The following is an 18,720-nucleotide window of genomic DNA, read 5'->3' on the forward strand; positions in this document are numbered from 1 at the left end:
TGCTGCCATTATTCTGTTTTTAAAGGTTTTTAGGACAGTTTTGGTCTGCCTGTGTCAGTTGTATCAAATAAGGCAGTTCAACTCCCAGAGAACAGCTTTTCAATAAATACTACATATTCTATAAATGCATCAATTCAATCCAATGACATTAACTATAAATATTGATTGTTCCATTTGTGTACACAACTTACTCTGATTTCTTGAAGCTGTTACCTGTTAGGGAAAATAAATACACAGTCTAGTTAGTTATTATTGTTAAAGTACATAATCCTCTGTAGACATGTGAAACTGTACTCAAAAGGCTCCCAACTAAAGCCATCTCTTACATACACCTACAGATGTGATGTTTAAGAGCTGACTCAGACAGGGCTAATCCTTCCTAACATGTACAAAGGATGGTTATTGAAAGAAACCTCACCGTAGATGAGATCAATCAGCAGAATGCCAGTAAGGTTTTAAATCAGTGACGTTTACTTTGGGAAAGGTGCTCTAGCAGTTCAACAAACTACTCACTACATTAAGCAGAAAACAGTGCATTTCCAAGGAAACTGAGAAACTGGAGGCAAACTCACTTGTTGTTAGGCCAAAAAAACCAAAACCAACGGTGCAAAGAGGAATAGCTTTTGCTGCAATAGAAAGTCTTTTGCCAAAATCTCATAACCATTGAAAGCAATGTATACATAAAAGAAATAGCAGACAAAAAAAAAGAAGCCCCCAAACCAGGCAGATAAATCTAGCAAATCTAGGAATCCTAAGTAAGGGGCTGGAAAAGGCAGTTTTCTATCCAAGGAGGACATACCCCATAAACCTACTCACTCTCTTTCCTTGTCATTCTGCCCCTCTCCTCCACCAATATTAGAGCATTGAAACTGCCTTTAGTTAGCATCCTAAGTTTTAAAAACAGAAAATGCAGCAGGAGAGGAGAGTAGGGAGATCCATACTGCTTCAGCAAACAGGTGGCTGCTCATTCCAGCAGGATGCAGTGTGTTGGGCTAGCAATATACTGGGAAAATAACAGACTTTCAGAGAACATTCACATTGTTTTTTTAAACAAACATGGAGCTGAGGTTGCTGCTGCTCTGTTGCAGACTTTAAAATCAGCTGCAGAATCCAGTATGTAAACCTTGATTTTAAGAATACATTCAAGCTATTTGGAGAGTAATTTCCTACCAGCTGTAACAATAGAATTGAAGCTCCTAACAAAACCAGACCTTTGAATCTGTTGAATGTGAGATTATCTATCATAAGAGAATAATCCCAGCAAAGTGAAAGGGATAAGGATGGCTAAAACCAAAGGCGTTATCTGTCTAACACAGAGACAGGACATGGGAACGTGACACTTTCTGCACAGGAATCATAGAATCATAGAATTGTTACAGCTGGAAAAGACCTTTAAGATCATCAACTCCAATCAATTCTTCACTTTTTAATGTCAGAGAAAAAAAAAAGAAAAGAAAGGCACATGTGCTGCCTTCAAATGGAACAGCTGCTTTTATGTTTGTAGATATCAGGTATTCTCTACAAAGATAGCCACTATCAAAGCCTAGTCCAAGCTCAGACTGGATGCTCCAGATATGTTTGGACTCTACTGTTACATCTACTGTCTAACAAGATATCCTATTACAGATACACAATTAAAATAAATCTCAAACCCAAACAATAGATGATACTAGATTTTAAATACAGACTTAGCATCATCAGCAACTACCGAGTTTTAAAAATAACAGCAGACACCATAAATCAAGTTATAGCTAGAATACAGTGCTGCTGTATAGCAGAGAGAGAGGCTTTAAGAGGACTCTGTAATTAAAAATCAATCATGAGGCTTTATAAAAGGTTGATTATTGTCTGCAATTTCATGATACATGTGGTTACTTAAAGAATTTTGCCACATGCCACAAGTTTTAAGAAAAGGTAAATGTATGGTTCCCACAGAATGAAAAAGGCTGAGGCTGAACAGCCTTAAACCCAAGCTGCTATCTAGGCAAGAGAGCGGGGATGAAATCACTGTAACTCAGTCTAGTGTGCTTTGCTTTGATTTCTTTTGCTTGGTGAAAAATAGTTCCAAGAGAAAGAGGGACTGTCTTTCAACACAAGTCTCCAGTTTTCTGGAGATAATCTGTCGAAGAGCATTTCACTTGAAATAAAACTGCATAGTCTGTATCACTATCCAACTTGATTGTTTTAACAATACATCTGATAAGTTAAAAAAAAAAAAGAAAAGAGAACCTAAGATTAAGAAACATCTCTCCTTCTTGTGTTTTAGTCAGAACTGACCAGTTCTACAGGCATGCATTTGTTGAAAGCAGCTCTAGAAAACACAGAAGACAAAACTTTCCTCTCCTCCTCCCAGTATAGGCCTTTTAGTTGTACATGAAAGCGCTGATTATAGAAACCTGGGTAGATACTACGAACTTGTAGTCTGGATAACTAAAGATCACCTGTGAATAAGGATTGTTACAGGTAGTTTTTACAGAAAAGTTGTTTTGCAGGTAGCATACCCATAACAGAAGGTACCACATAACTCTATATTCAGTCCATAGACAATTTGCTTTGCATTCTGTACACTATTTGGTCCATGTAGGCCACTCACCACCTATTTTACATGCTTTGTAAAATAAGGATCTGACTGAAGAATAAATTTCTTACATTTGCCATCCAAGTCAAAAGCATAGTTGTCCTCTCCCAATCTCCTGATGCTGTGCAGAACAACGGGGTTAGACATGATGATTAGTTACTTGAATCAGAGGTCCTGAAGAGAGGATGTGGTGGTTTAACCCGGTGTCCACCAAGTCATAAATCACTTCCCCTCCTAAACTGGAGAGAGAGAGAAATATAACAAACGGCTTGTGAGTTAAGGATGGAGAGATCACTCGGCAATTAGCATCATGGGCAAAACAGACTCCACTTGGGGAGAAAAAGGTTTGATTTATTAAAGGAACAATAAGAACAGGGAGATGAGAAATAAAACCATCTTTAAAACACCTCTCCCTCCACCTCTCCTCTTCCCAGGACTCCCCTTTCTTCCCTCTGAATGGCACAGGGGAGGGTGGATGGAGGTTGCAGTTGGGTCATTACAGATGAACTTTGCTGCTGGTTCTTCTCAGGGAGAGGCCTCCTCACACTTCCCACTGCAACAGTGTGGGGTCCCTCCCCATGGGAGACAGTCCTTGATGAACTTCCCCAGCGTGGGTCTCTCCCATGGGCTGTAGCTACTCACAAACTGCTCCAGCATGGGGCTTCCCACAGGGGCAGCTCCTCACACCCTGTCCCAACGTGGGTCATCCACTGGGAGAACAGTCCTTCAGGTACCGACTGGTCCAGCCTGGGTCCCTCACGGGATCACAAGACCTGACAGCAAACCTGCTCTGCCATGGGCACCTCCCCCACAAACTCCCAAGTCCTGCCAGGAACTTGCTGCAGGGTGGGCTTCCCACAGAGTCACAGCCTCCTTCAGGCATCCACCCACTCCAGCATGGGCTCGTCCACAACCTGCAAGTTGATCTCTGCTCCCCAGTGGCCTCCATGGACTGCAGGGGGACAACCCACTTCACCATGGTCCTTACCACATATCAACAGGGGAGCCTTTCTCTCAGGGTCTAAGCACTCTCCTCCCCCTCCTTCTCCACTGACCTTGGTGTCTGCAGAGATGTTTTCACGTTCTCACTCCCTGTTGCTGCTGCAGTTTTGCAACTATGCAACAACTTCTTCTTCTCAAATACGTTATTCACAGAGGCATTACCTCAGACACTAATTGCCCAGGTCTGGGTCAGGTGCAGGGTCAGGTGCAGGGTCCAGCTTAGAATTGACTGACTCTAACCCTGTGAGCTACAGGGGAAGCTTCTGGCAACTCTTTGTTTAAAGAAGCCACCCCTGTAGCCCCCCCACTACCAAAAAACCTGGCCCAGGCAAAACCACTACAGAGGAAAGGGGGGAAAAAAGGTATCAGCATATGTTTATTTGTGAGCTTACAATAATATTACACCAAACTCCTGCAGTACAAACAGCCCTGTCCCCATTATTTGCTCTAGTAAAATAAACTAATGCTTTTATACAAGTGACATCCATAGGTTATGGTCTGAGATAGTAATACAGTTATGAGAGCTGTAGGCAGAAGCCCTGCCTCTGCCTTGTCCCATCCCAACTGGCATTGTCCAGCAGGACCACGATAGGTGGACAACTAGGAAACAAGAGAGGTGGCCAGGGGGCCTCAGGGCCACATCGGCATCTGCAGCATCCCCACCACCAGCTGCCCACAGCTCTAGGCTGGGATAAGTTACCTGGCAGACCCATTCATCTGAACAGGTTTATTCCTAATTAGTCACACTGACATGCTGAGCAGATGTCATTCGTGGGAAGAAATAAGGAGATGCAGTTAGTACATTTTGTCAAAGAAGCATTTCTGTGAGGCCAAATCTGAGGGCAGTGCTACTTTTGGCTGGCCAGGTCATCCTTGTCATCCAAGATAGCATCTGGAGAAAAGTACTGCAGAAGACTTCCACAAAACTTGTCCTTTCATACCAGAAGAAATCTCATCCACACCTTTATTTAATGTAATGTATCCTAAAGCATTGTTGCAATACCTTTTTCCGGTCATTAAACATCAACATTTGTATGTTTATATTTCTGTATAAACATCTCATAACCTCTTATTTTAAGCATATGTGTTGTAATACATTCAGATATCAAATCTTTTAACAACTTTTAACCAAATAACACAAGAAGTCTTCCTGTGTAAAAGACTCATTTCCACAGTTATTTGTGTTATACCATGTGATTTCCCAGCCAGCTGAGTCAGTCCTCTAAGGGAACCACTTGTTTTCAGCTAACAGTATTAACACTAACAAAATCCTTCATGTTGGCAACAGCTGTGTGATTAGCTACAGCTGGGCAGATCCTTACAAGTGGGAAGGGTTGAAAAGAAACATGGTTCTGAAATTACTAGAGGATGAAGGAAATTCATTAATTCCTGTACCGAAACAGAGAAACATAAGAGGAAACAGATTAGAGTTCAGGATGCTTGTGTGATTTTTAATAATTTCACTCTCATAAAGTCTCAGCCTTTTATTTTTGTTGCTTTTCCCTCCAAAATTGCTTTCAGGAACTACTGACTTCCAACTAAACCTTTTCTTTTTTTATCCTCCTCTCCTGAATTTTACATGTACGTATCTTGGCACATCACTGAGTCATCAGTGTCAGGCTGGAAGTACTGAAGTCTCTTGATTAATTCTAAGCATCCAAGACAAAGTTCAATTATTCTTGTTTGATTTTAATGGATGTTTATCAATGATGCCTGAAGAACTCCTTAGGCAATTAGTGCTTCACTATCCTTATTGCTAAAATATTTTTTCATAATATCTAATCTGAATCTCACCTGTCATAATTTAAACCTCTTACCTTTTGAGCAATCCATCATGGAACATGATATTCCTTTCCACTTTCTAAGTAGGCTGTATTTTGTTGAATAATACTAGAAAGTCTCCCTCTTCAAATGAAGAAAGCAACTCACTGCATTTTCCTTGATAAGGTGTATTTCCTAAACCTCTGAAAATTTCCACTTATCTCTGGATTTTAGCATTTCTTTCCTGAAGCAATGAGTGCATAAACAGCACTACAGCACCAATCGTACAAACACCGAGCAAAGCAAGGGGATTGTTTCATAGACTATATTCCTGTTTATGCAATGCAGTGTTACATTTGTTTTTTCAGCATAAGTATCATGTTGATTTACGTTCAATTGGCAATCCACCAAAGCCACTTATTTTTTGTAAGCAATTTGCTACAGAGATGGTCGCTTTCCAAACTATATTTTCACAGTTGGTTAATTCTGCCTGCTATTGTCCATATTTAATAGCACCTTACTTTCTTCGGCCCATTTTACCTGTTACATGGATTTTGACTTCTAGTCCAATTCTTCAGAATATCTGAAGTCTCACCTACTTCTATGTCATGATCAAATTTAATAAGGATGTTCTCCAGTGTGTAATCCACATCATTATCAATATTTCTGGGTTATACTAGAAGCAAGACAGGCCTCTGCAGAACTTCAGTCAATGCATCCATTTACTTGGACATCAGTTCATCCATTGCTATTCTATGAATGTAATTTTTTCTGAACTAAAAGAGTCTCATGAGCAGAGGTGACTTATCCATCCACTGGTCAATAAATTTTGACCTCCTCACATTCTGTGACCCCCTAAATTGTGACCCAATGTAATTCACCTCCATATACAGTGAAAAAAATTATAATCTTTCTGTGCTCTGAGACAGGTGGCAAATGGGCTGAACAAGTTATGGTACTTTCTTAGTTCAAGTCTCTACCACATGCATGTCTCCAGCTTCTCATTCTTTTTTCAGAGAAAGCATGTAACGCTTCCTTCTAATCAGAAGAAAAAAGGAAAGTATCGTATTTGTATCATTGATTCACAGGGGAATGATCTACAAACCATTAAATTTTACTTCAGATGGATATTCATGAAGTGTATGCTTGCGGATTTCACAAGGGCTTAATTTCCAGATGACATTATTTCCTTTATATTGAAATAAACTTGGATTCACAAAAAGAGCAAGCATGTATTCCTGGCAGCTTTGAGTTCCTTGAGTTTATATTTTCACTGAGGTGAGAGTGCCAATTTTTCCCAAGTGGGGGAAAAAATATTCATGCAGTTCTTCAGTGAAAACACAGTTTATTCTGGTCCTTCCCTCCTGCCTTTTGATGTGTCTGGTTGATTGAAATAGCCTCAAACAGAAGTTCTGACTCCTACCATTCTGTGATCTCCAAAAAGTGTTAAAAATATTAGTAAAATTAGAGCTGTCATCTGGATTATGAAAACATGTTCTACTGGAGTAAAGAAGCAATGTTCCTTCCTGTTCTGCTGTCAAAATATATCTAAACTTTAAGGGTTTAGATATTCCATCAAATTTAAAATACTTCACAACTTTATAGAGGTATAAACCTATTTAAATTAAGTGATATGATTCTATGATTCTGTGATATAAACCATTTGAACCATAGTACTGAATGTGGCTCCCAGGTGGAAAACTATGAAGAAGTTAAAAAAACACCTCCCCCACTACATTTCTGTTTCAGAAAGATAATGGATAATGTCATCCTGTAAATTGATGAAGGAGGCAGAAGTAAAGAAAAGCAAAGCAAAGCAAAGTCACTCTCTCTGCCTGTTCTCTTTCGGCTGTTTATTATTTGACTTTGCATTAATAACATCTACACAAAATTTTGTAGTGGAAGACTGTAAAAATCAATCTGTCCTTTAAATGCCAATTTAGAGTACCATGCTGAGAAGCTTAATTTCAGTCCTTGCTCTGACACTATATTTTAACACTATGAAATGTATTTTGCAACTGATTTTTTTTAAGCCTGAATGCTGATGTAGTTCTAAACAACAACAACAAAAAAAGAGGGATAAAAACCCAATAATTGATAGACTTGAATAAGGATTCTAGTAATTAACACTTGCTAGAGCTAAACTTTCTGAAATTATGTCACTTTTACAATAAGTTTGTGGCTGTCCCACATTTTTTAATGAAAACATATTTTTCCTATATTTTCCCTACATATTTTCTATATTTCTTAAATTTTCCTGTATTTTCAAATATTGTCACTATCCTGTCCAGCAGGCATCACTCATTAGCTGATTTAAAGAGACTAGTATAGCAGATTAGCATGATGTGTTAGAATATTTAAAATATTCTTCCTCAGGGTCTGAATAGTTAACTGGTGATCACGTATCTTGACAAATACTGTTGCTGATGTCTGCATTAAAAATTATTTAGGTAATAAAAATAAGAGATAACAGAAGGCATGAGGTCATCTCAACTATTTTTGTGTGTGCAAAATACAAACTAGGAGCAGAGAGTATCTCAGAAACTGCACTAAAGTCATACAGCATTTTACTCTAGCCGACTAAGTTGTGGCTGCTGGATTTTTGACACGCAAAAATCTTTAAGGAAATCAAAATCCAGATTTAAACAAATAATACTTGGAAAATCTAACAAAGGAACATATCCTATAGATTGAAGTAACATTAAGGCCTGGTCCAAAGTCCTTTGAAATCTTTTTCAAATCACATCTGTATTCAGGTCAGATCTTTATTTAACATAAAGGGAGAAAACAAGACCAACACAAATTCACTCTGAAACAGTACCCTTAATTTTTCTTTAAAACTAGGTTCCTCAGATATCAGCATACATCTATAGGGACATTTTGCTTCAAAATAGAACTCGAATTTGTTGTTCTTCAAGTAGTATCATTAAAAAAAAAAACAAAAAACAAACAAACAAAAACCAAACAAAAAAACCCCCAAACCAAAACAACGAAACAAACAAAAACCCACTAACCATGCAAAGGGAATGTAGCATTTAGCTTAAATTGTTCCAAAGGAAAAATGCACATACCTTTCAGTTCAGGAGGTTTCATCAGTTAACTCTGAAACATTAAACATGATAGATTAGTTACTCACCCGTGGCTGTGAAAAACCATGTATCATAAAACGAATTGCAAGGATCCTGTTCAATTAATCAATGAAGCACCCAACCATTTCCCACCACGTTTTCATTATTCTAACCCATTTGTCAGAACTGAATCTTTAAATTGGGCATTGACTATTTGCACCTGGGTCAATAACCATGCGGTTACAACGGTTACAGTTCATTGACATCTAATGGAGGGTTTAAATTTGACTAACGCAATCTCACAATATAAAGTAAGGGCACTTGGAAAGCAATTGTACATGAGGAGACAGCTCTCAATGCTCACAGTAAATATATGGGAAGAGATTATTACAGCCTTATTTTATCAGTATTAGTACCAAATTACTTTATTAGCCATGCAATAATTCAGTTACACTACTGTCCCTGCAGTAAATGGCAACATCAGCTGAATAATATGAAAATAGGTTAGAGGTTACTCAGAAGCTTTGTTTTCTAACCCATAGCTTGTCCCTCTCCACATGGCTTCTGATATTTTACCACTCTTCCTTTAAAACAAAGATTTTACAACCTGAAAGCTCCAGAGTAGTAGTGAATACCCAGACACAAACCTTTGATGGATTTTTCAACACGGGACATTGGTAAGGACAATGACCTCAGCCAATGTCATCACAGAGTTTAGAGGGAAATGACAAACACAGTTTCGTTCACCTCCAAAATAATTTCTCACCACAGCAAGACTGATAGGATGAGACAGAAAGGCAATGCCTTAATCTTAGTGACTGTCAGCTCTCCTCTAGACGTCTGTGCTCACAAACTTTCCCTGATAAAGCCTCATACATAAAAGTACATCACAATTAAAGCTAACCACAGAACCAAATACAAACCTGGTGTCTTTTCCCATTTTCTTAACAATAAGAAGTCTATATCTATACTAATGTACACAGCATAGGTTTGAGAACGACATTATCCGAGAAAATGTCACAGTGCTACTCATCATGTTCACAGAATCACAGAATCAAGGAATGGTTGAGACTGGAAGGGACCTTTAGAGATCATCTGGTCTAACCACCCTGCTAAAGCAGATTCACCTAGATCAGGTTGCATAGGAACGCATTCAGGTGAGTTTTGAAAACCTCAAGAGAAGGAAACTCCACAACCTCTCTGGGCAGCCCATTCCAGTGCTCCATCACCCTTGTTTCCCACATCACAGAGTGGAAAAGAGAGGGGACGAAAAAAGGTAATTTGTAGTGTGGGGCATAGGAGTAGAAAGGCTAGAAGAAAACCTATATGGTGGAGCAGAGCTAACACCATACAAGGAAGTCCAGCGTCTCCAGACAAGATTTGGCTTGCTGAGACAGAATATCATTTTAGTTTAACATAAATAATTTCACTCTTTTCACTGAAAGACTTTGCTCATCTAAGCATTTGGAAAGTGTGCACAGAGCCTGTTTCACACAGCTAACGCAGTAGATTAGGGCAGTGATGAATTGGAGCTGAGACCACAGATTACCCAAACTTTTTTCTAAGAGTTCTGCTCCCTTCTAATCCTCTACTTCTCTCAACTCACCCTTACAAAAAAAATCCCAAAGAGTAATAAATTCTGACCTGACTTTATGCCATGGACCATAAAAATGAATCTATGCTGAAAAAATCATCCACGTAGAGCAAAATGGAGAATATAAAGCACCCAGTTTTGGTCTTTCTCCCACAGTCACCTTCTCTCTATAGCAGAAAAACTGTCAAAATCCACTCAATTTCTTAAGCTCTCTTGTGCTTTGACTCTTTCTGACATCCTGGGAAGGGAAAAATCAGTTTCTACTGCTAGAATCAGCCCTTCAGTGAATGAAGAATTAGCCACTGAAGTGAAAAGCAGACATCAGGACTCAAATAAACTGAGGAGACTGAAGACAGAAGGTTCCATCCTTGAATTCTCATATTGGGACCCAGGCGAAATCTCTGACTTTCAGTAGGTTACAGATATTATTTAGTTCATGAAAGATGAGCAATTCTGTCAGGATAATTCACCTCAGTGGACATTTTTGCTTCCAGCTCACATCATGAAGAAAAAGATCACCAGTCATTGAGCCAAATACAGTAAACTAACTACTTCTTCCCTCAATTTGAGTAGCTGTTTGTTCCAGCATATTACCAGTCCAAATGAAATTATCCTCTCTTTTCTGGATTTTTTTCCAACCATTCATAATAGGAAGTGAAGAAAAATGAATCTTAGTTGTTCCAATACAAAAAATTTCTCAGTAATAAATGAAAGCTAATGCTCTCTTTTGACACAGGACTCTGCATCTCTAAGCTGTAATCTATAACCTAATGATCTTTATTGCGGTATTGACAACAGCTACTAGCAGTAATCAAATAAAATGCTTCCAAGGCTTCCTAAAGACAGTAAAAAAAAATTGCACTGAGTGCTTGCAGCTATGGAAAAGTAGGTAGCCCCAGTTTTGCAGCAGGTGAACAGACCCAGTCTGCCACTGCAGGCTGAGACTCCAGATGAGCAGCTTCTGTATTTTGCACTAAAGCTTGTGTGCAAGTACAGCAGTCTACTGTCTTGCCTAACAGAAGGCATTAAGCAGACAGCTCTTATGTTTCATTAATTCATTTTTTAGTTATTCATAGCCAAATTTATTTCTGTAGCTAGCATAAAGTGGTTCCAAGGACAAGAAGGCAGACACCGGATTTTTCACTTGAGTATAATCCTCATCTTAGTGGTGCCACTTACATAGCACCTCAGTGTCAGAAGTATATTCTCAACATTGTAGTACACTTCTGCATGATGCTTTATCTTCTTGTCCTCTAATCCTTTGAAAAAAAAGGAAAGCACTTTGTTAGCTTCTATATTTCTCCCCTTTTCTGAAAATACTGTAATTTTTCTCCACTTGAGATCACATTTTTTTTCACCTAAAATAGCATGAAGGTGAAAGTAAAGTGAACTCTAAATAAAAGCAAGTTACAGCTTCCTTTTGATTTAAGGCAAGGGACATTTGAAATAAAGTAGATGCAATTTGGAGCTTGGATTATTAGGCAGAAGAGTTTCACATCTGTTCTTGGAGTATCACTTGTTTAGATAAAATTTATCAAATAAAAAATTAACAATAAAATTGGGGTTGAAGAGAACAAGCGTCTCTGCAGAAGTTTGATCAGAGCAGAGACTGGAGGAGTGGCAAGCTGCAGGAAAGATCAATACACACACAAAGTTGGTCAGGTTGGCAAGTACTTACATGGTGTGTCTTCATTCTTTCCTTGGCACCACCGCAGTTATACAAACATGACATTATTCACTTTGTACAATGTAAAATGAATTTTACACTGAACTTACTGATTTTTTATTTATACTATTAAAAATGGAATTATGTCAATCCCATGAGGTGCATATGTACATTATTTCCCTCAATGCAGCATGTTTTTAGAAAAAGTTACCCTTTTTTCCAAAGATCCTTAGTAAATATTCAACATTGAAGCCTCCTTTTTGCACCTCAGAGCTTAGATTTCCTCTTTCAATGGCTGGGGTTTATCATATTTGCTGCAAGCAAAAAGCTGTTCAGTGATAAGAAGTCATAATTATTTTTTTTTCCAGTCAAACTGAAAGTACCTCTGGGCACAAGGGGTATGCTACTGCAAACATGACTTTCTCCCATTATGGAAAGTGAAACTGTCTAGGTCAGTGGCTGTTTGGAGTGGTTACCTACAGGTGGGAGGCTACCACAAAGAAAGATTCAAGCTTTCTTCTTCTCCCATGGTCTAAGTCACCATCAGAGACACTAAGTCATGGTATATTTATTTCTTGGTCACAGTATAGTCTCACCACTGATACAATTTTTTTCTTGATGAGCATAGATCTTTACATTGCAAAGCTGGGTCACTATGGGCTGGCACTGGACCTGTCAGTCTCCCTGGCAGGCTGGAGCTGGAAACTTAACCTGTACAAAGCAGTCTAACTGAAAATCTTGTCACTTCATTGATTTCAAATGAAGCTCCACCCACTCATTGATTAAAGGGCACAAACAGGCTTTTTTTTCCTCCAAAAAGTGGCTTTTATTTTTATTTATTGGCCAAATTAGAGGTCAGCCAAAATTCTGTTTTGTTGATTTTAGCTTACTTGCTATACATCAGGTCCACTTTCTAGTTGACATAGGGCAAGATGAAATGTAGTTCAGGGCTTGCAACCATGGCTGGACCCTGCAGAGACATCAGGATGCAGAGATGTGACTGCCCAGCATGAGGGCAGGACTGGCAGGGATCAAAGCCTCTTTACCAAAGGAGATGGGCAAAGGAAAGCTGTGAAGGAAAATGGCAACTCCAAGCAGAGGAAGAGCTATTAGAGAAAGAAGGGTGATTATAATCAGGGTTGCAAGAGAAGGAAAGCCAGTGCAGTGCTGGGTCTGCCATGCATGCCTACATATGCCAACAGAAAAATTCCTTTGTCTTAAAGAAACTTTGAAAGGCAGTTACCTAATCACTTCTTCATACTTTCGTCACTTATTGATGTTGCAGAGGAAGTTAAGCAACAAAAGTAGCATCTCTGCATTCGCAACACCCTGAGTAACTTCCAGCCAGCACAAGAAGCTGCATTTCAGCAGCAAGAGTATTTATGTAACAAGCAACCACGGGGCTTGCAATAAAAATGGAGATATATCGAACCTCCCATGTCAGAGCAGAAAGCAGTTCTATGGGTAGAAAATAAAAGCAGTGTTCCTGTTCCTATTAATGATGCTTAAAAACATGTTGGGTTTTTGCAATTTCCTTTTACGTTGTTTTGCCAGTGGAAAAATAGTAGGAAATAAAACTTCATCGCATCTTGCCCTGCAGAGAGGGATTGCCTGTAAGCAATCTCTAAAAAGATCTACACTCCTTTATGTCTATTTAGAGGGTTTCTTTAGTCAATTGCATTAGGCATCTCCTGTTTTCCGGTCCATAAGCACTCATGAAGAAGTATAACTGAATTGTTTTCTCTAAGCAGAATTTCATCCATCACAAATAGTTCCTTTCAAGTTCACTATTAAGACAATTGCAAAAAAAAATCACAGATATGCAGGCTCTTCCCAAACATATTTTGGAGTATTGATGTTGTTGCACTGGCTGAGTTTCACTCCAGCAGATGAAGTGCTCCAATCTGCACCTTCCTTTTTATGCCCAGGCTCCACACACATGCTCCCACAGCAGAGCTGCTGGGAATTTATTTACTGAGAAATTAAGTGGCAGTACTTGCTACCCTCTTTCTTGAGGGTCTGCAACTGACTACCGAAGGGTTTAGTAAAATTAAGTAATTTTTTTCCAGTCTAGTATTGCTTAAGTATCCACAGTAGCAAGAAAGGTCTTGGGTCCTGCTGATCTTGCTTGACCTTTTGTTGCCAGCTGTCTTTAGTCTTACTCTTTCATATTCTATGAACCAACATTAAGTTCAGACATTTCTATTGGTTTCCATATAAATATTTCCTTTTTGCTACTCTTTTCTAGTCAGCATTTCTCCCAGATGTCTTCAGTGGAAGCTTACTGACCTGGCAGCAGTAACCTGATATGTATCAGTCTTTGAAACCTTATTACAGTTCTTATTTCTGGTCAAGGAAGGATTTTAGTTTGTTTGTTTGTTACTTTTAGCACAAGGAGGCCACTGCTCTGATTTCTGTCTGCTTCTTTGAATAGCTGCAGTTAGCCAACACAAGAAAAAAACAGGAAAAAAACCTCAACTAACAGTCTCTTAAAAACTGGCAGCTTTTTTGGTTGCTTGGTGTTTTTTTGCAGAACGTGTCCACAAGACTTCCGTAAAAATGCTGTTCTACGTATTACTCTTTCTTGGCATCGTCTCTCTGTGGTGGCAATGGAGGGCAAGAGACAGGATGAAGGTTACAGATCTCACCAGGAAGTACATATTCATTACTGGATGTGACACGGGATTTGGAAATATGGCTGCAAAGATTTTTGATAAAAAGGGATTCCGCGTTCTTGCCAGCTGTCTGACTGAAACGGGAGCCAAAGAGTTGAAAGCTATGACCTCAAAGCAGCTTCAAACAGTGCTGCTAGATGTCAGAGATTCAGAGGGTATTAAGAAAGTGGCTGCATGGGTGAAAGCCGAAGTTCAGTCAGAAGGTGAGTACCAGGACATGTGTCTTAAAAAGACAAAGAGCAATAAGAGTTTTCCTAAAAATACCCTGCCACATTCACATTTTATTTTAATTGACATTTGACAAGTATGTGGGGATATTTTGTCACCTTCCAGAAACACTGAAGAAGCTCTCGCGGGATATTTTATAGATCTAGTTAGTGGCAAGTAAATATTTGGGAATGCACTCAAAAAGTCAGTCATATCGATACATCATTATAAGAACAGGAGTCTAGTTCCTGGAACCTTCATTGGGACTGTTTGCACTCACATGCTTATGGCAGCACCTCCCATGCTGTGGTACCTGACTAGGGAACCAATCAAATAAATTCTGCTTAACAAGCTTAAAGGGCTTTTGTTTTAAAAATTGAATACAAGTGATAAATGACTTGTAAGTAACCACTCATTCTGCCAAAATAAAAAATTACTTATAGACTCTGTTCAATCTTAAAGTAACTATTTTAGATTATTGCTTGCAGACCATCTGAAAAATAGAAAAAGCCCTTACCTTTGGCCCAACACGTTATGAAAGATAAGATGCTACTGCCATTACTGATGCTGATTACAGTGGGAGTGTTATTGCAATAGAGTTTGCAAAGGTCCAAAATCCTCTTGGCTGGATTCTGCTTCCTTTGAGTCTTAATTTTGGTCTATTATGATGCATCATAGTACCAATTATACTTTATTCTAAATTCCAACCTCCATTTGACTTTCCACCTATTCATAACATTCCTTACAACTTGACAAATTCCTTTTACTTGAAATTGTATTTGGTTTCAGGCCAAAAGTGATTTTTTTTCTGCAAGAAAAATTATGAGTAAGATCATAGCAGAAAAAGTATTCATTCACACAATAGCAGCTGATACAAGAACCAGGTTTACATATTTGTTTTTTCTCCTCCCACTCCTGAGGGCTCAGAAAGGTTTTTCAAATCAATTTAGTAGTTTTTCCCAGCTTCCATTTCATTTTTGGAGATAGTTGCTGGTCATTAAAAAAAACCCTTTCCCATTTCCATTTGTGGCATGTTAGTCAATGCGCAGAATAAGTTCTCTGCTACAAAAAAAATGTCAGGGAGAGAGGGGAAAGAATAGCTAAAGCCTTCTCTGTCACACAGTTCTCATCTTTTTTTCAAGACTTGGAGAAAGACTTTGTTGTTGTTGTCATCAAGAACTGTTCTTTATTTCTCTGGCACTTTTACCCATCTCAGAACTAAAGCACATTTGTTTGTATCTCAGAACACTCTACCTGTACCGAAGACTAGGTCTATTTCTTACACATGTCCTGTCACCAAATATAGTTGCTCTTTGCCATACCTGACCTTCCTCTACTGCCCTTTCTCCCACAAAACACCAACACCAATCCCATGCTCAAAATGCTGTGGCAGGGGGAAGACTAAGCACAAGGTGTTGGAAAGCACGGTGATAAAACCTAGACACTGAATAATGCAGGACACTCTCAAGTAATCCCTCCAAATCTTCATTGCCTTCTTGGCCCATCACTGATTTTCTGCTAAGCTTCACCCAGTTCAATTAATCTGACCCATTAGGTGAAAATTTGCTTCCTGATTTTCTTCTTTTTTTCCCTGCAGGTCTCTGGGGACTTGTCAAAAATGCTGGGATTATGGGGCCATCAGTTCCTACAGACTGGTTGGATATTGAGCACTTTAGAGAACCAATTGAAGTTAATTTAATTGGACTCATAAATGTTACAATAAATATGCTTCCCTTGATAAAAAAGGCAAAGGGAAGGATAATAAATGTATCCAGTGTTGGAGGTCGCCTGGCATTCAGTGGTGGAGGCTATTATCCATCAAAGTTTGGAGTAGAAGGATTTAATGACAGCTTAAGGTACAACACATTATGAGGAAACACCACTCTTTTTTTTTGTTAAGGCTCGTATACTAACTAAAAATTAGCACAAGCAGAATAGGACTTGATTGATAATCCTGACACTTGGTATGAAATTGAAAAACATTAGACATTTAGACTAATTCTTAAAAGCTCTTTTGCTTGGCACAGATTATGCCACTCCTGAAAATGTACAAAGCCTGCTGGGCACACAAGCTGACCTCAAGTATCATTGCAGCACGGTTGGTATCTTATAGATTCACAGCTACCCTATCTTAGTGTGCAGAGGTCTTATTGCAGAGGAAGCCCCACTCAAGGGAGCTGAGATGTCTTTGCAATGTGAAACTAATTCTTGTAACTGAAAAGTGCACCTAGAAATTTCTAGTATCCGCCTACCAGAAAAAAAAATACATACATACGAGTTATTGCACGACAGTAACTTTCGTCTAAGCTTTGTTCTCCAAAGTGTTTTCTCTTAATTGTACCAATCACTACAGAGATCTAGAGAGCAGAGCAAACTAATCCTGGGGCCCGTCATGGCTTCTTGTAACACAGACAGGGAGCTATTTGTGTGTATGCTGCCATTTCAGATGCCAGGACATTCACACAGGGCTGACAGGCATGAGATGGGGCCAGAAGGAACTGTACCAATCTGGAACATCAAGCCAGACATTGAAAGGGATTCCCCAAGACATGTAAAATGGCTCTATATAATCACATTTAGGCAGTCAACCAGTCTTACAGACAAGTCAGATAACTAATGAGCTACTGCAAGGTGTTAGCTACTGCACAGTCACTGCCCATGCATGTTCTCGCTCTGTGATGCAGGTAAGATAGCTCATCCCTCTTTCATTTAAGGATAACAAGATGAAAGTTCACAACCACAATCACAATATTTGTGTGCTGGTGTGCTATGTAAAGATAGAAATAAAAATGTTAGCACAGTAAAACAATTGCACAGTATTCATAGTAATAATGTGTAATGCGGTTAAATCATTGGACTGTCTTTGCAGGAGAGATATGGAACCTTTTGGAGTTAAGGTTTGTTGCATCCAACCCGGACTGTTCAAAACAGAATTAACCAATTCTGAAAAGATTACGAGAGAGAAGGAGGTTATTTGGAATAAGCTTCCCCCTGACATTAAAACACAGTATGGAGAGGAGTATTTTCAGAAAGGTGAGGCAATCTCCAGACATTTGTGTCAAAAGAAGCAATGCGTTTCTTGCTGAGAAAGCCTTGCAAAGTTGCATTATATCTTCTAATAATTCTGACTGTTTTGAAATACACTGATGTGAAAAGTTACTCTTCAAATGCATTTGCATCACAATATGACTATCCACACAAAAGACTTGTTCTGGGAAGATTTATTCAAATCTCAGTTAAAGATTCATTATTCATGTTGGCATGAAGCTTTTGCACAAACTTGTCAGATGACGTAATCAATGTGCTCAATATGTTTTTCTGTCATTATTGTTTATTTATTTAGTAATCAAATAGGGATCAATTTCCTTTGTTGTGATGCAGCCATTCAGGACATATCTGACAGACACTCACTACGCTTGCTTGAACAGAGGCTGCTTGTCTTTCAATCCTTGGACTTTCTTGTACCCCTAATTTCTTCTTTACAGTTGTGTTTCACACCTTTACACAAAGAAATTTCCTTACTACATGGGAGAAAAAGATAAAAGTCACCTTGCCTGGCTGTCACTAAATGATCTTCTTTTTTTGAGCTTTACAGATGCAGCAAAGAAACAAAAGCTGTCCAAGACCTGTCTTACCAAGGACATTACACCGGTTGTTGAGTGCATGGAGCATGCCCTAACAAGCCTCCATCCACGTACCCATTATGTTGTTGGACGGGATGCTAAGTTGTTTTGGAATCCCCTCTCAAGAATGCCAGCCATCATTCAAGACTTCCTACTGCTGCGGAACAGAGCAGAGCTTGCAGTTTCCCAAGCAAAGTAAATATTTGCCAATATCTCCCATTATAGACAACACTGATTATATCAGACCTGTCCTTTATATCATCATCATACAAACTATACGTGAAATACACACTTATTCCTTATAAATGTAAGAAATATATCTATTTCTCCAATATTGGTTACTATGAAAAAATTGTCATTGTTTCATTTTTAATATGTAAACCAGAAAGAACAAAGAAACTATTAAACTTTCAGAAATGACTTGGATTTTTCAATTCCTTCACCTTTAAGGTGCTCAGTTTGAGAATCCTTGAGAGCTCCAGTTTTCACAAAGAGCTATAAGACAAAGATAAACTCAGGAAAATAGGGAATGTGGGTTTAAGTCTT

General features: G+C 38.8%; 2 protein-coding genes across 2 annotated transcripts in view; one reads left to right on the forward strand and one right to left on the reverse strand.

Moving 5' to 3' along the window:
• ABCB11 (ATP binding cassette subfamily B member 11) overlaps window positions 1-2,725 on the reverse strand; it is a 43,824-nt gene extending 41,099 nt beyond the window's left edge. The window contains exons 1-2 of the mRNA XM_062005228.1: window positions 2,650-2,725; window positions 192-213 (exon numbers count right to left, since the gene is read on the reverse strand). Of these exons, the coding sequence (XP_061861212.1) occupies window positions 192-213; window positions 2,650-2,725 (98 nt within the window). The remainder of the gene's footprint in view (window positions 1-191; window positions 214-2,649) is intronic.
• Window positions 1-18,435, forward strand: part of DHRS9 (dehydrogenase/reductase 9) — a 28,354-nt gene extending 9,919 nt beyond the window's left edge. Inside the window, exons 2-5 of the mRNA XM_062005229.1 lie at window positions 14,173-14,547; window positions 16,149-16,407; window positions 17,421-17,584; window positions 18,147-18,435. Coding sequence (XP_061861213.1) covers window positions 14,229-14,547; window positions 16,149-16,407; window positions 17,421-17,584; window positions 18,147-18,373 — 969 coding nt within the window. The 5' untranslated portion in view covers window positions 14,173-14,228 and the 3' untranslated portion in view covers window positions 18,374-18,435. The remainder of the gene's footprint in view (window positions 1-14,172; window positions 14,548-16,148; window positions 16,408-17,420; window positions 17,585-18,146) is intronic.
• The last annotated feature ends 285 nt before the right edge of the window (window positions 18,436-18,720 follow it).

This window comes from Colius striatus, chromosome 11 (genome assembly GCF_028858725.1).
Source record: "Colius striatus isolate bColStr4 chromosome 11, bColStr4.1.hap1, whole genome shotgun sequence".
In the NCBI taxonomy this organism is placed as follows: domain Eukaryota; kingdom Metazoa; phylum Chordata; class Aves; order Coliiformes; family Coliidae; genus Colius; species Colius striatus.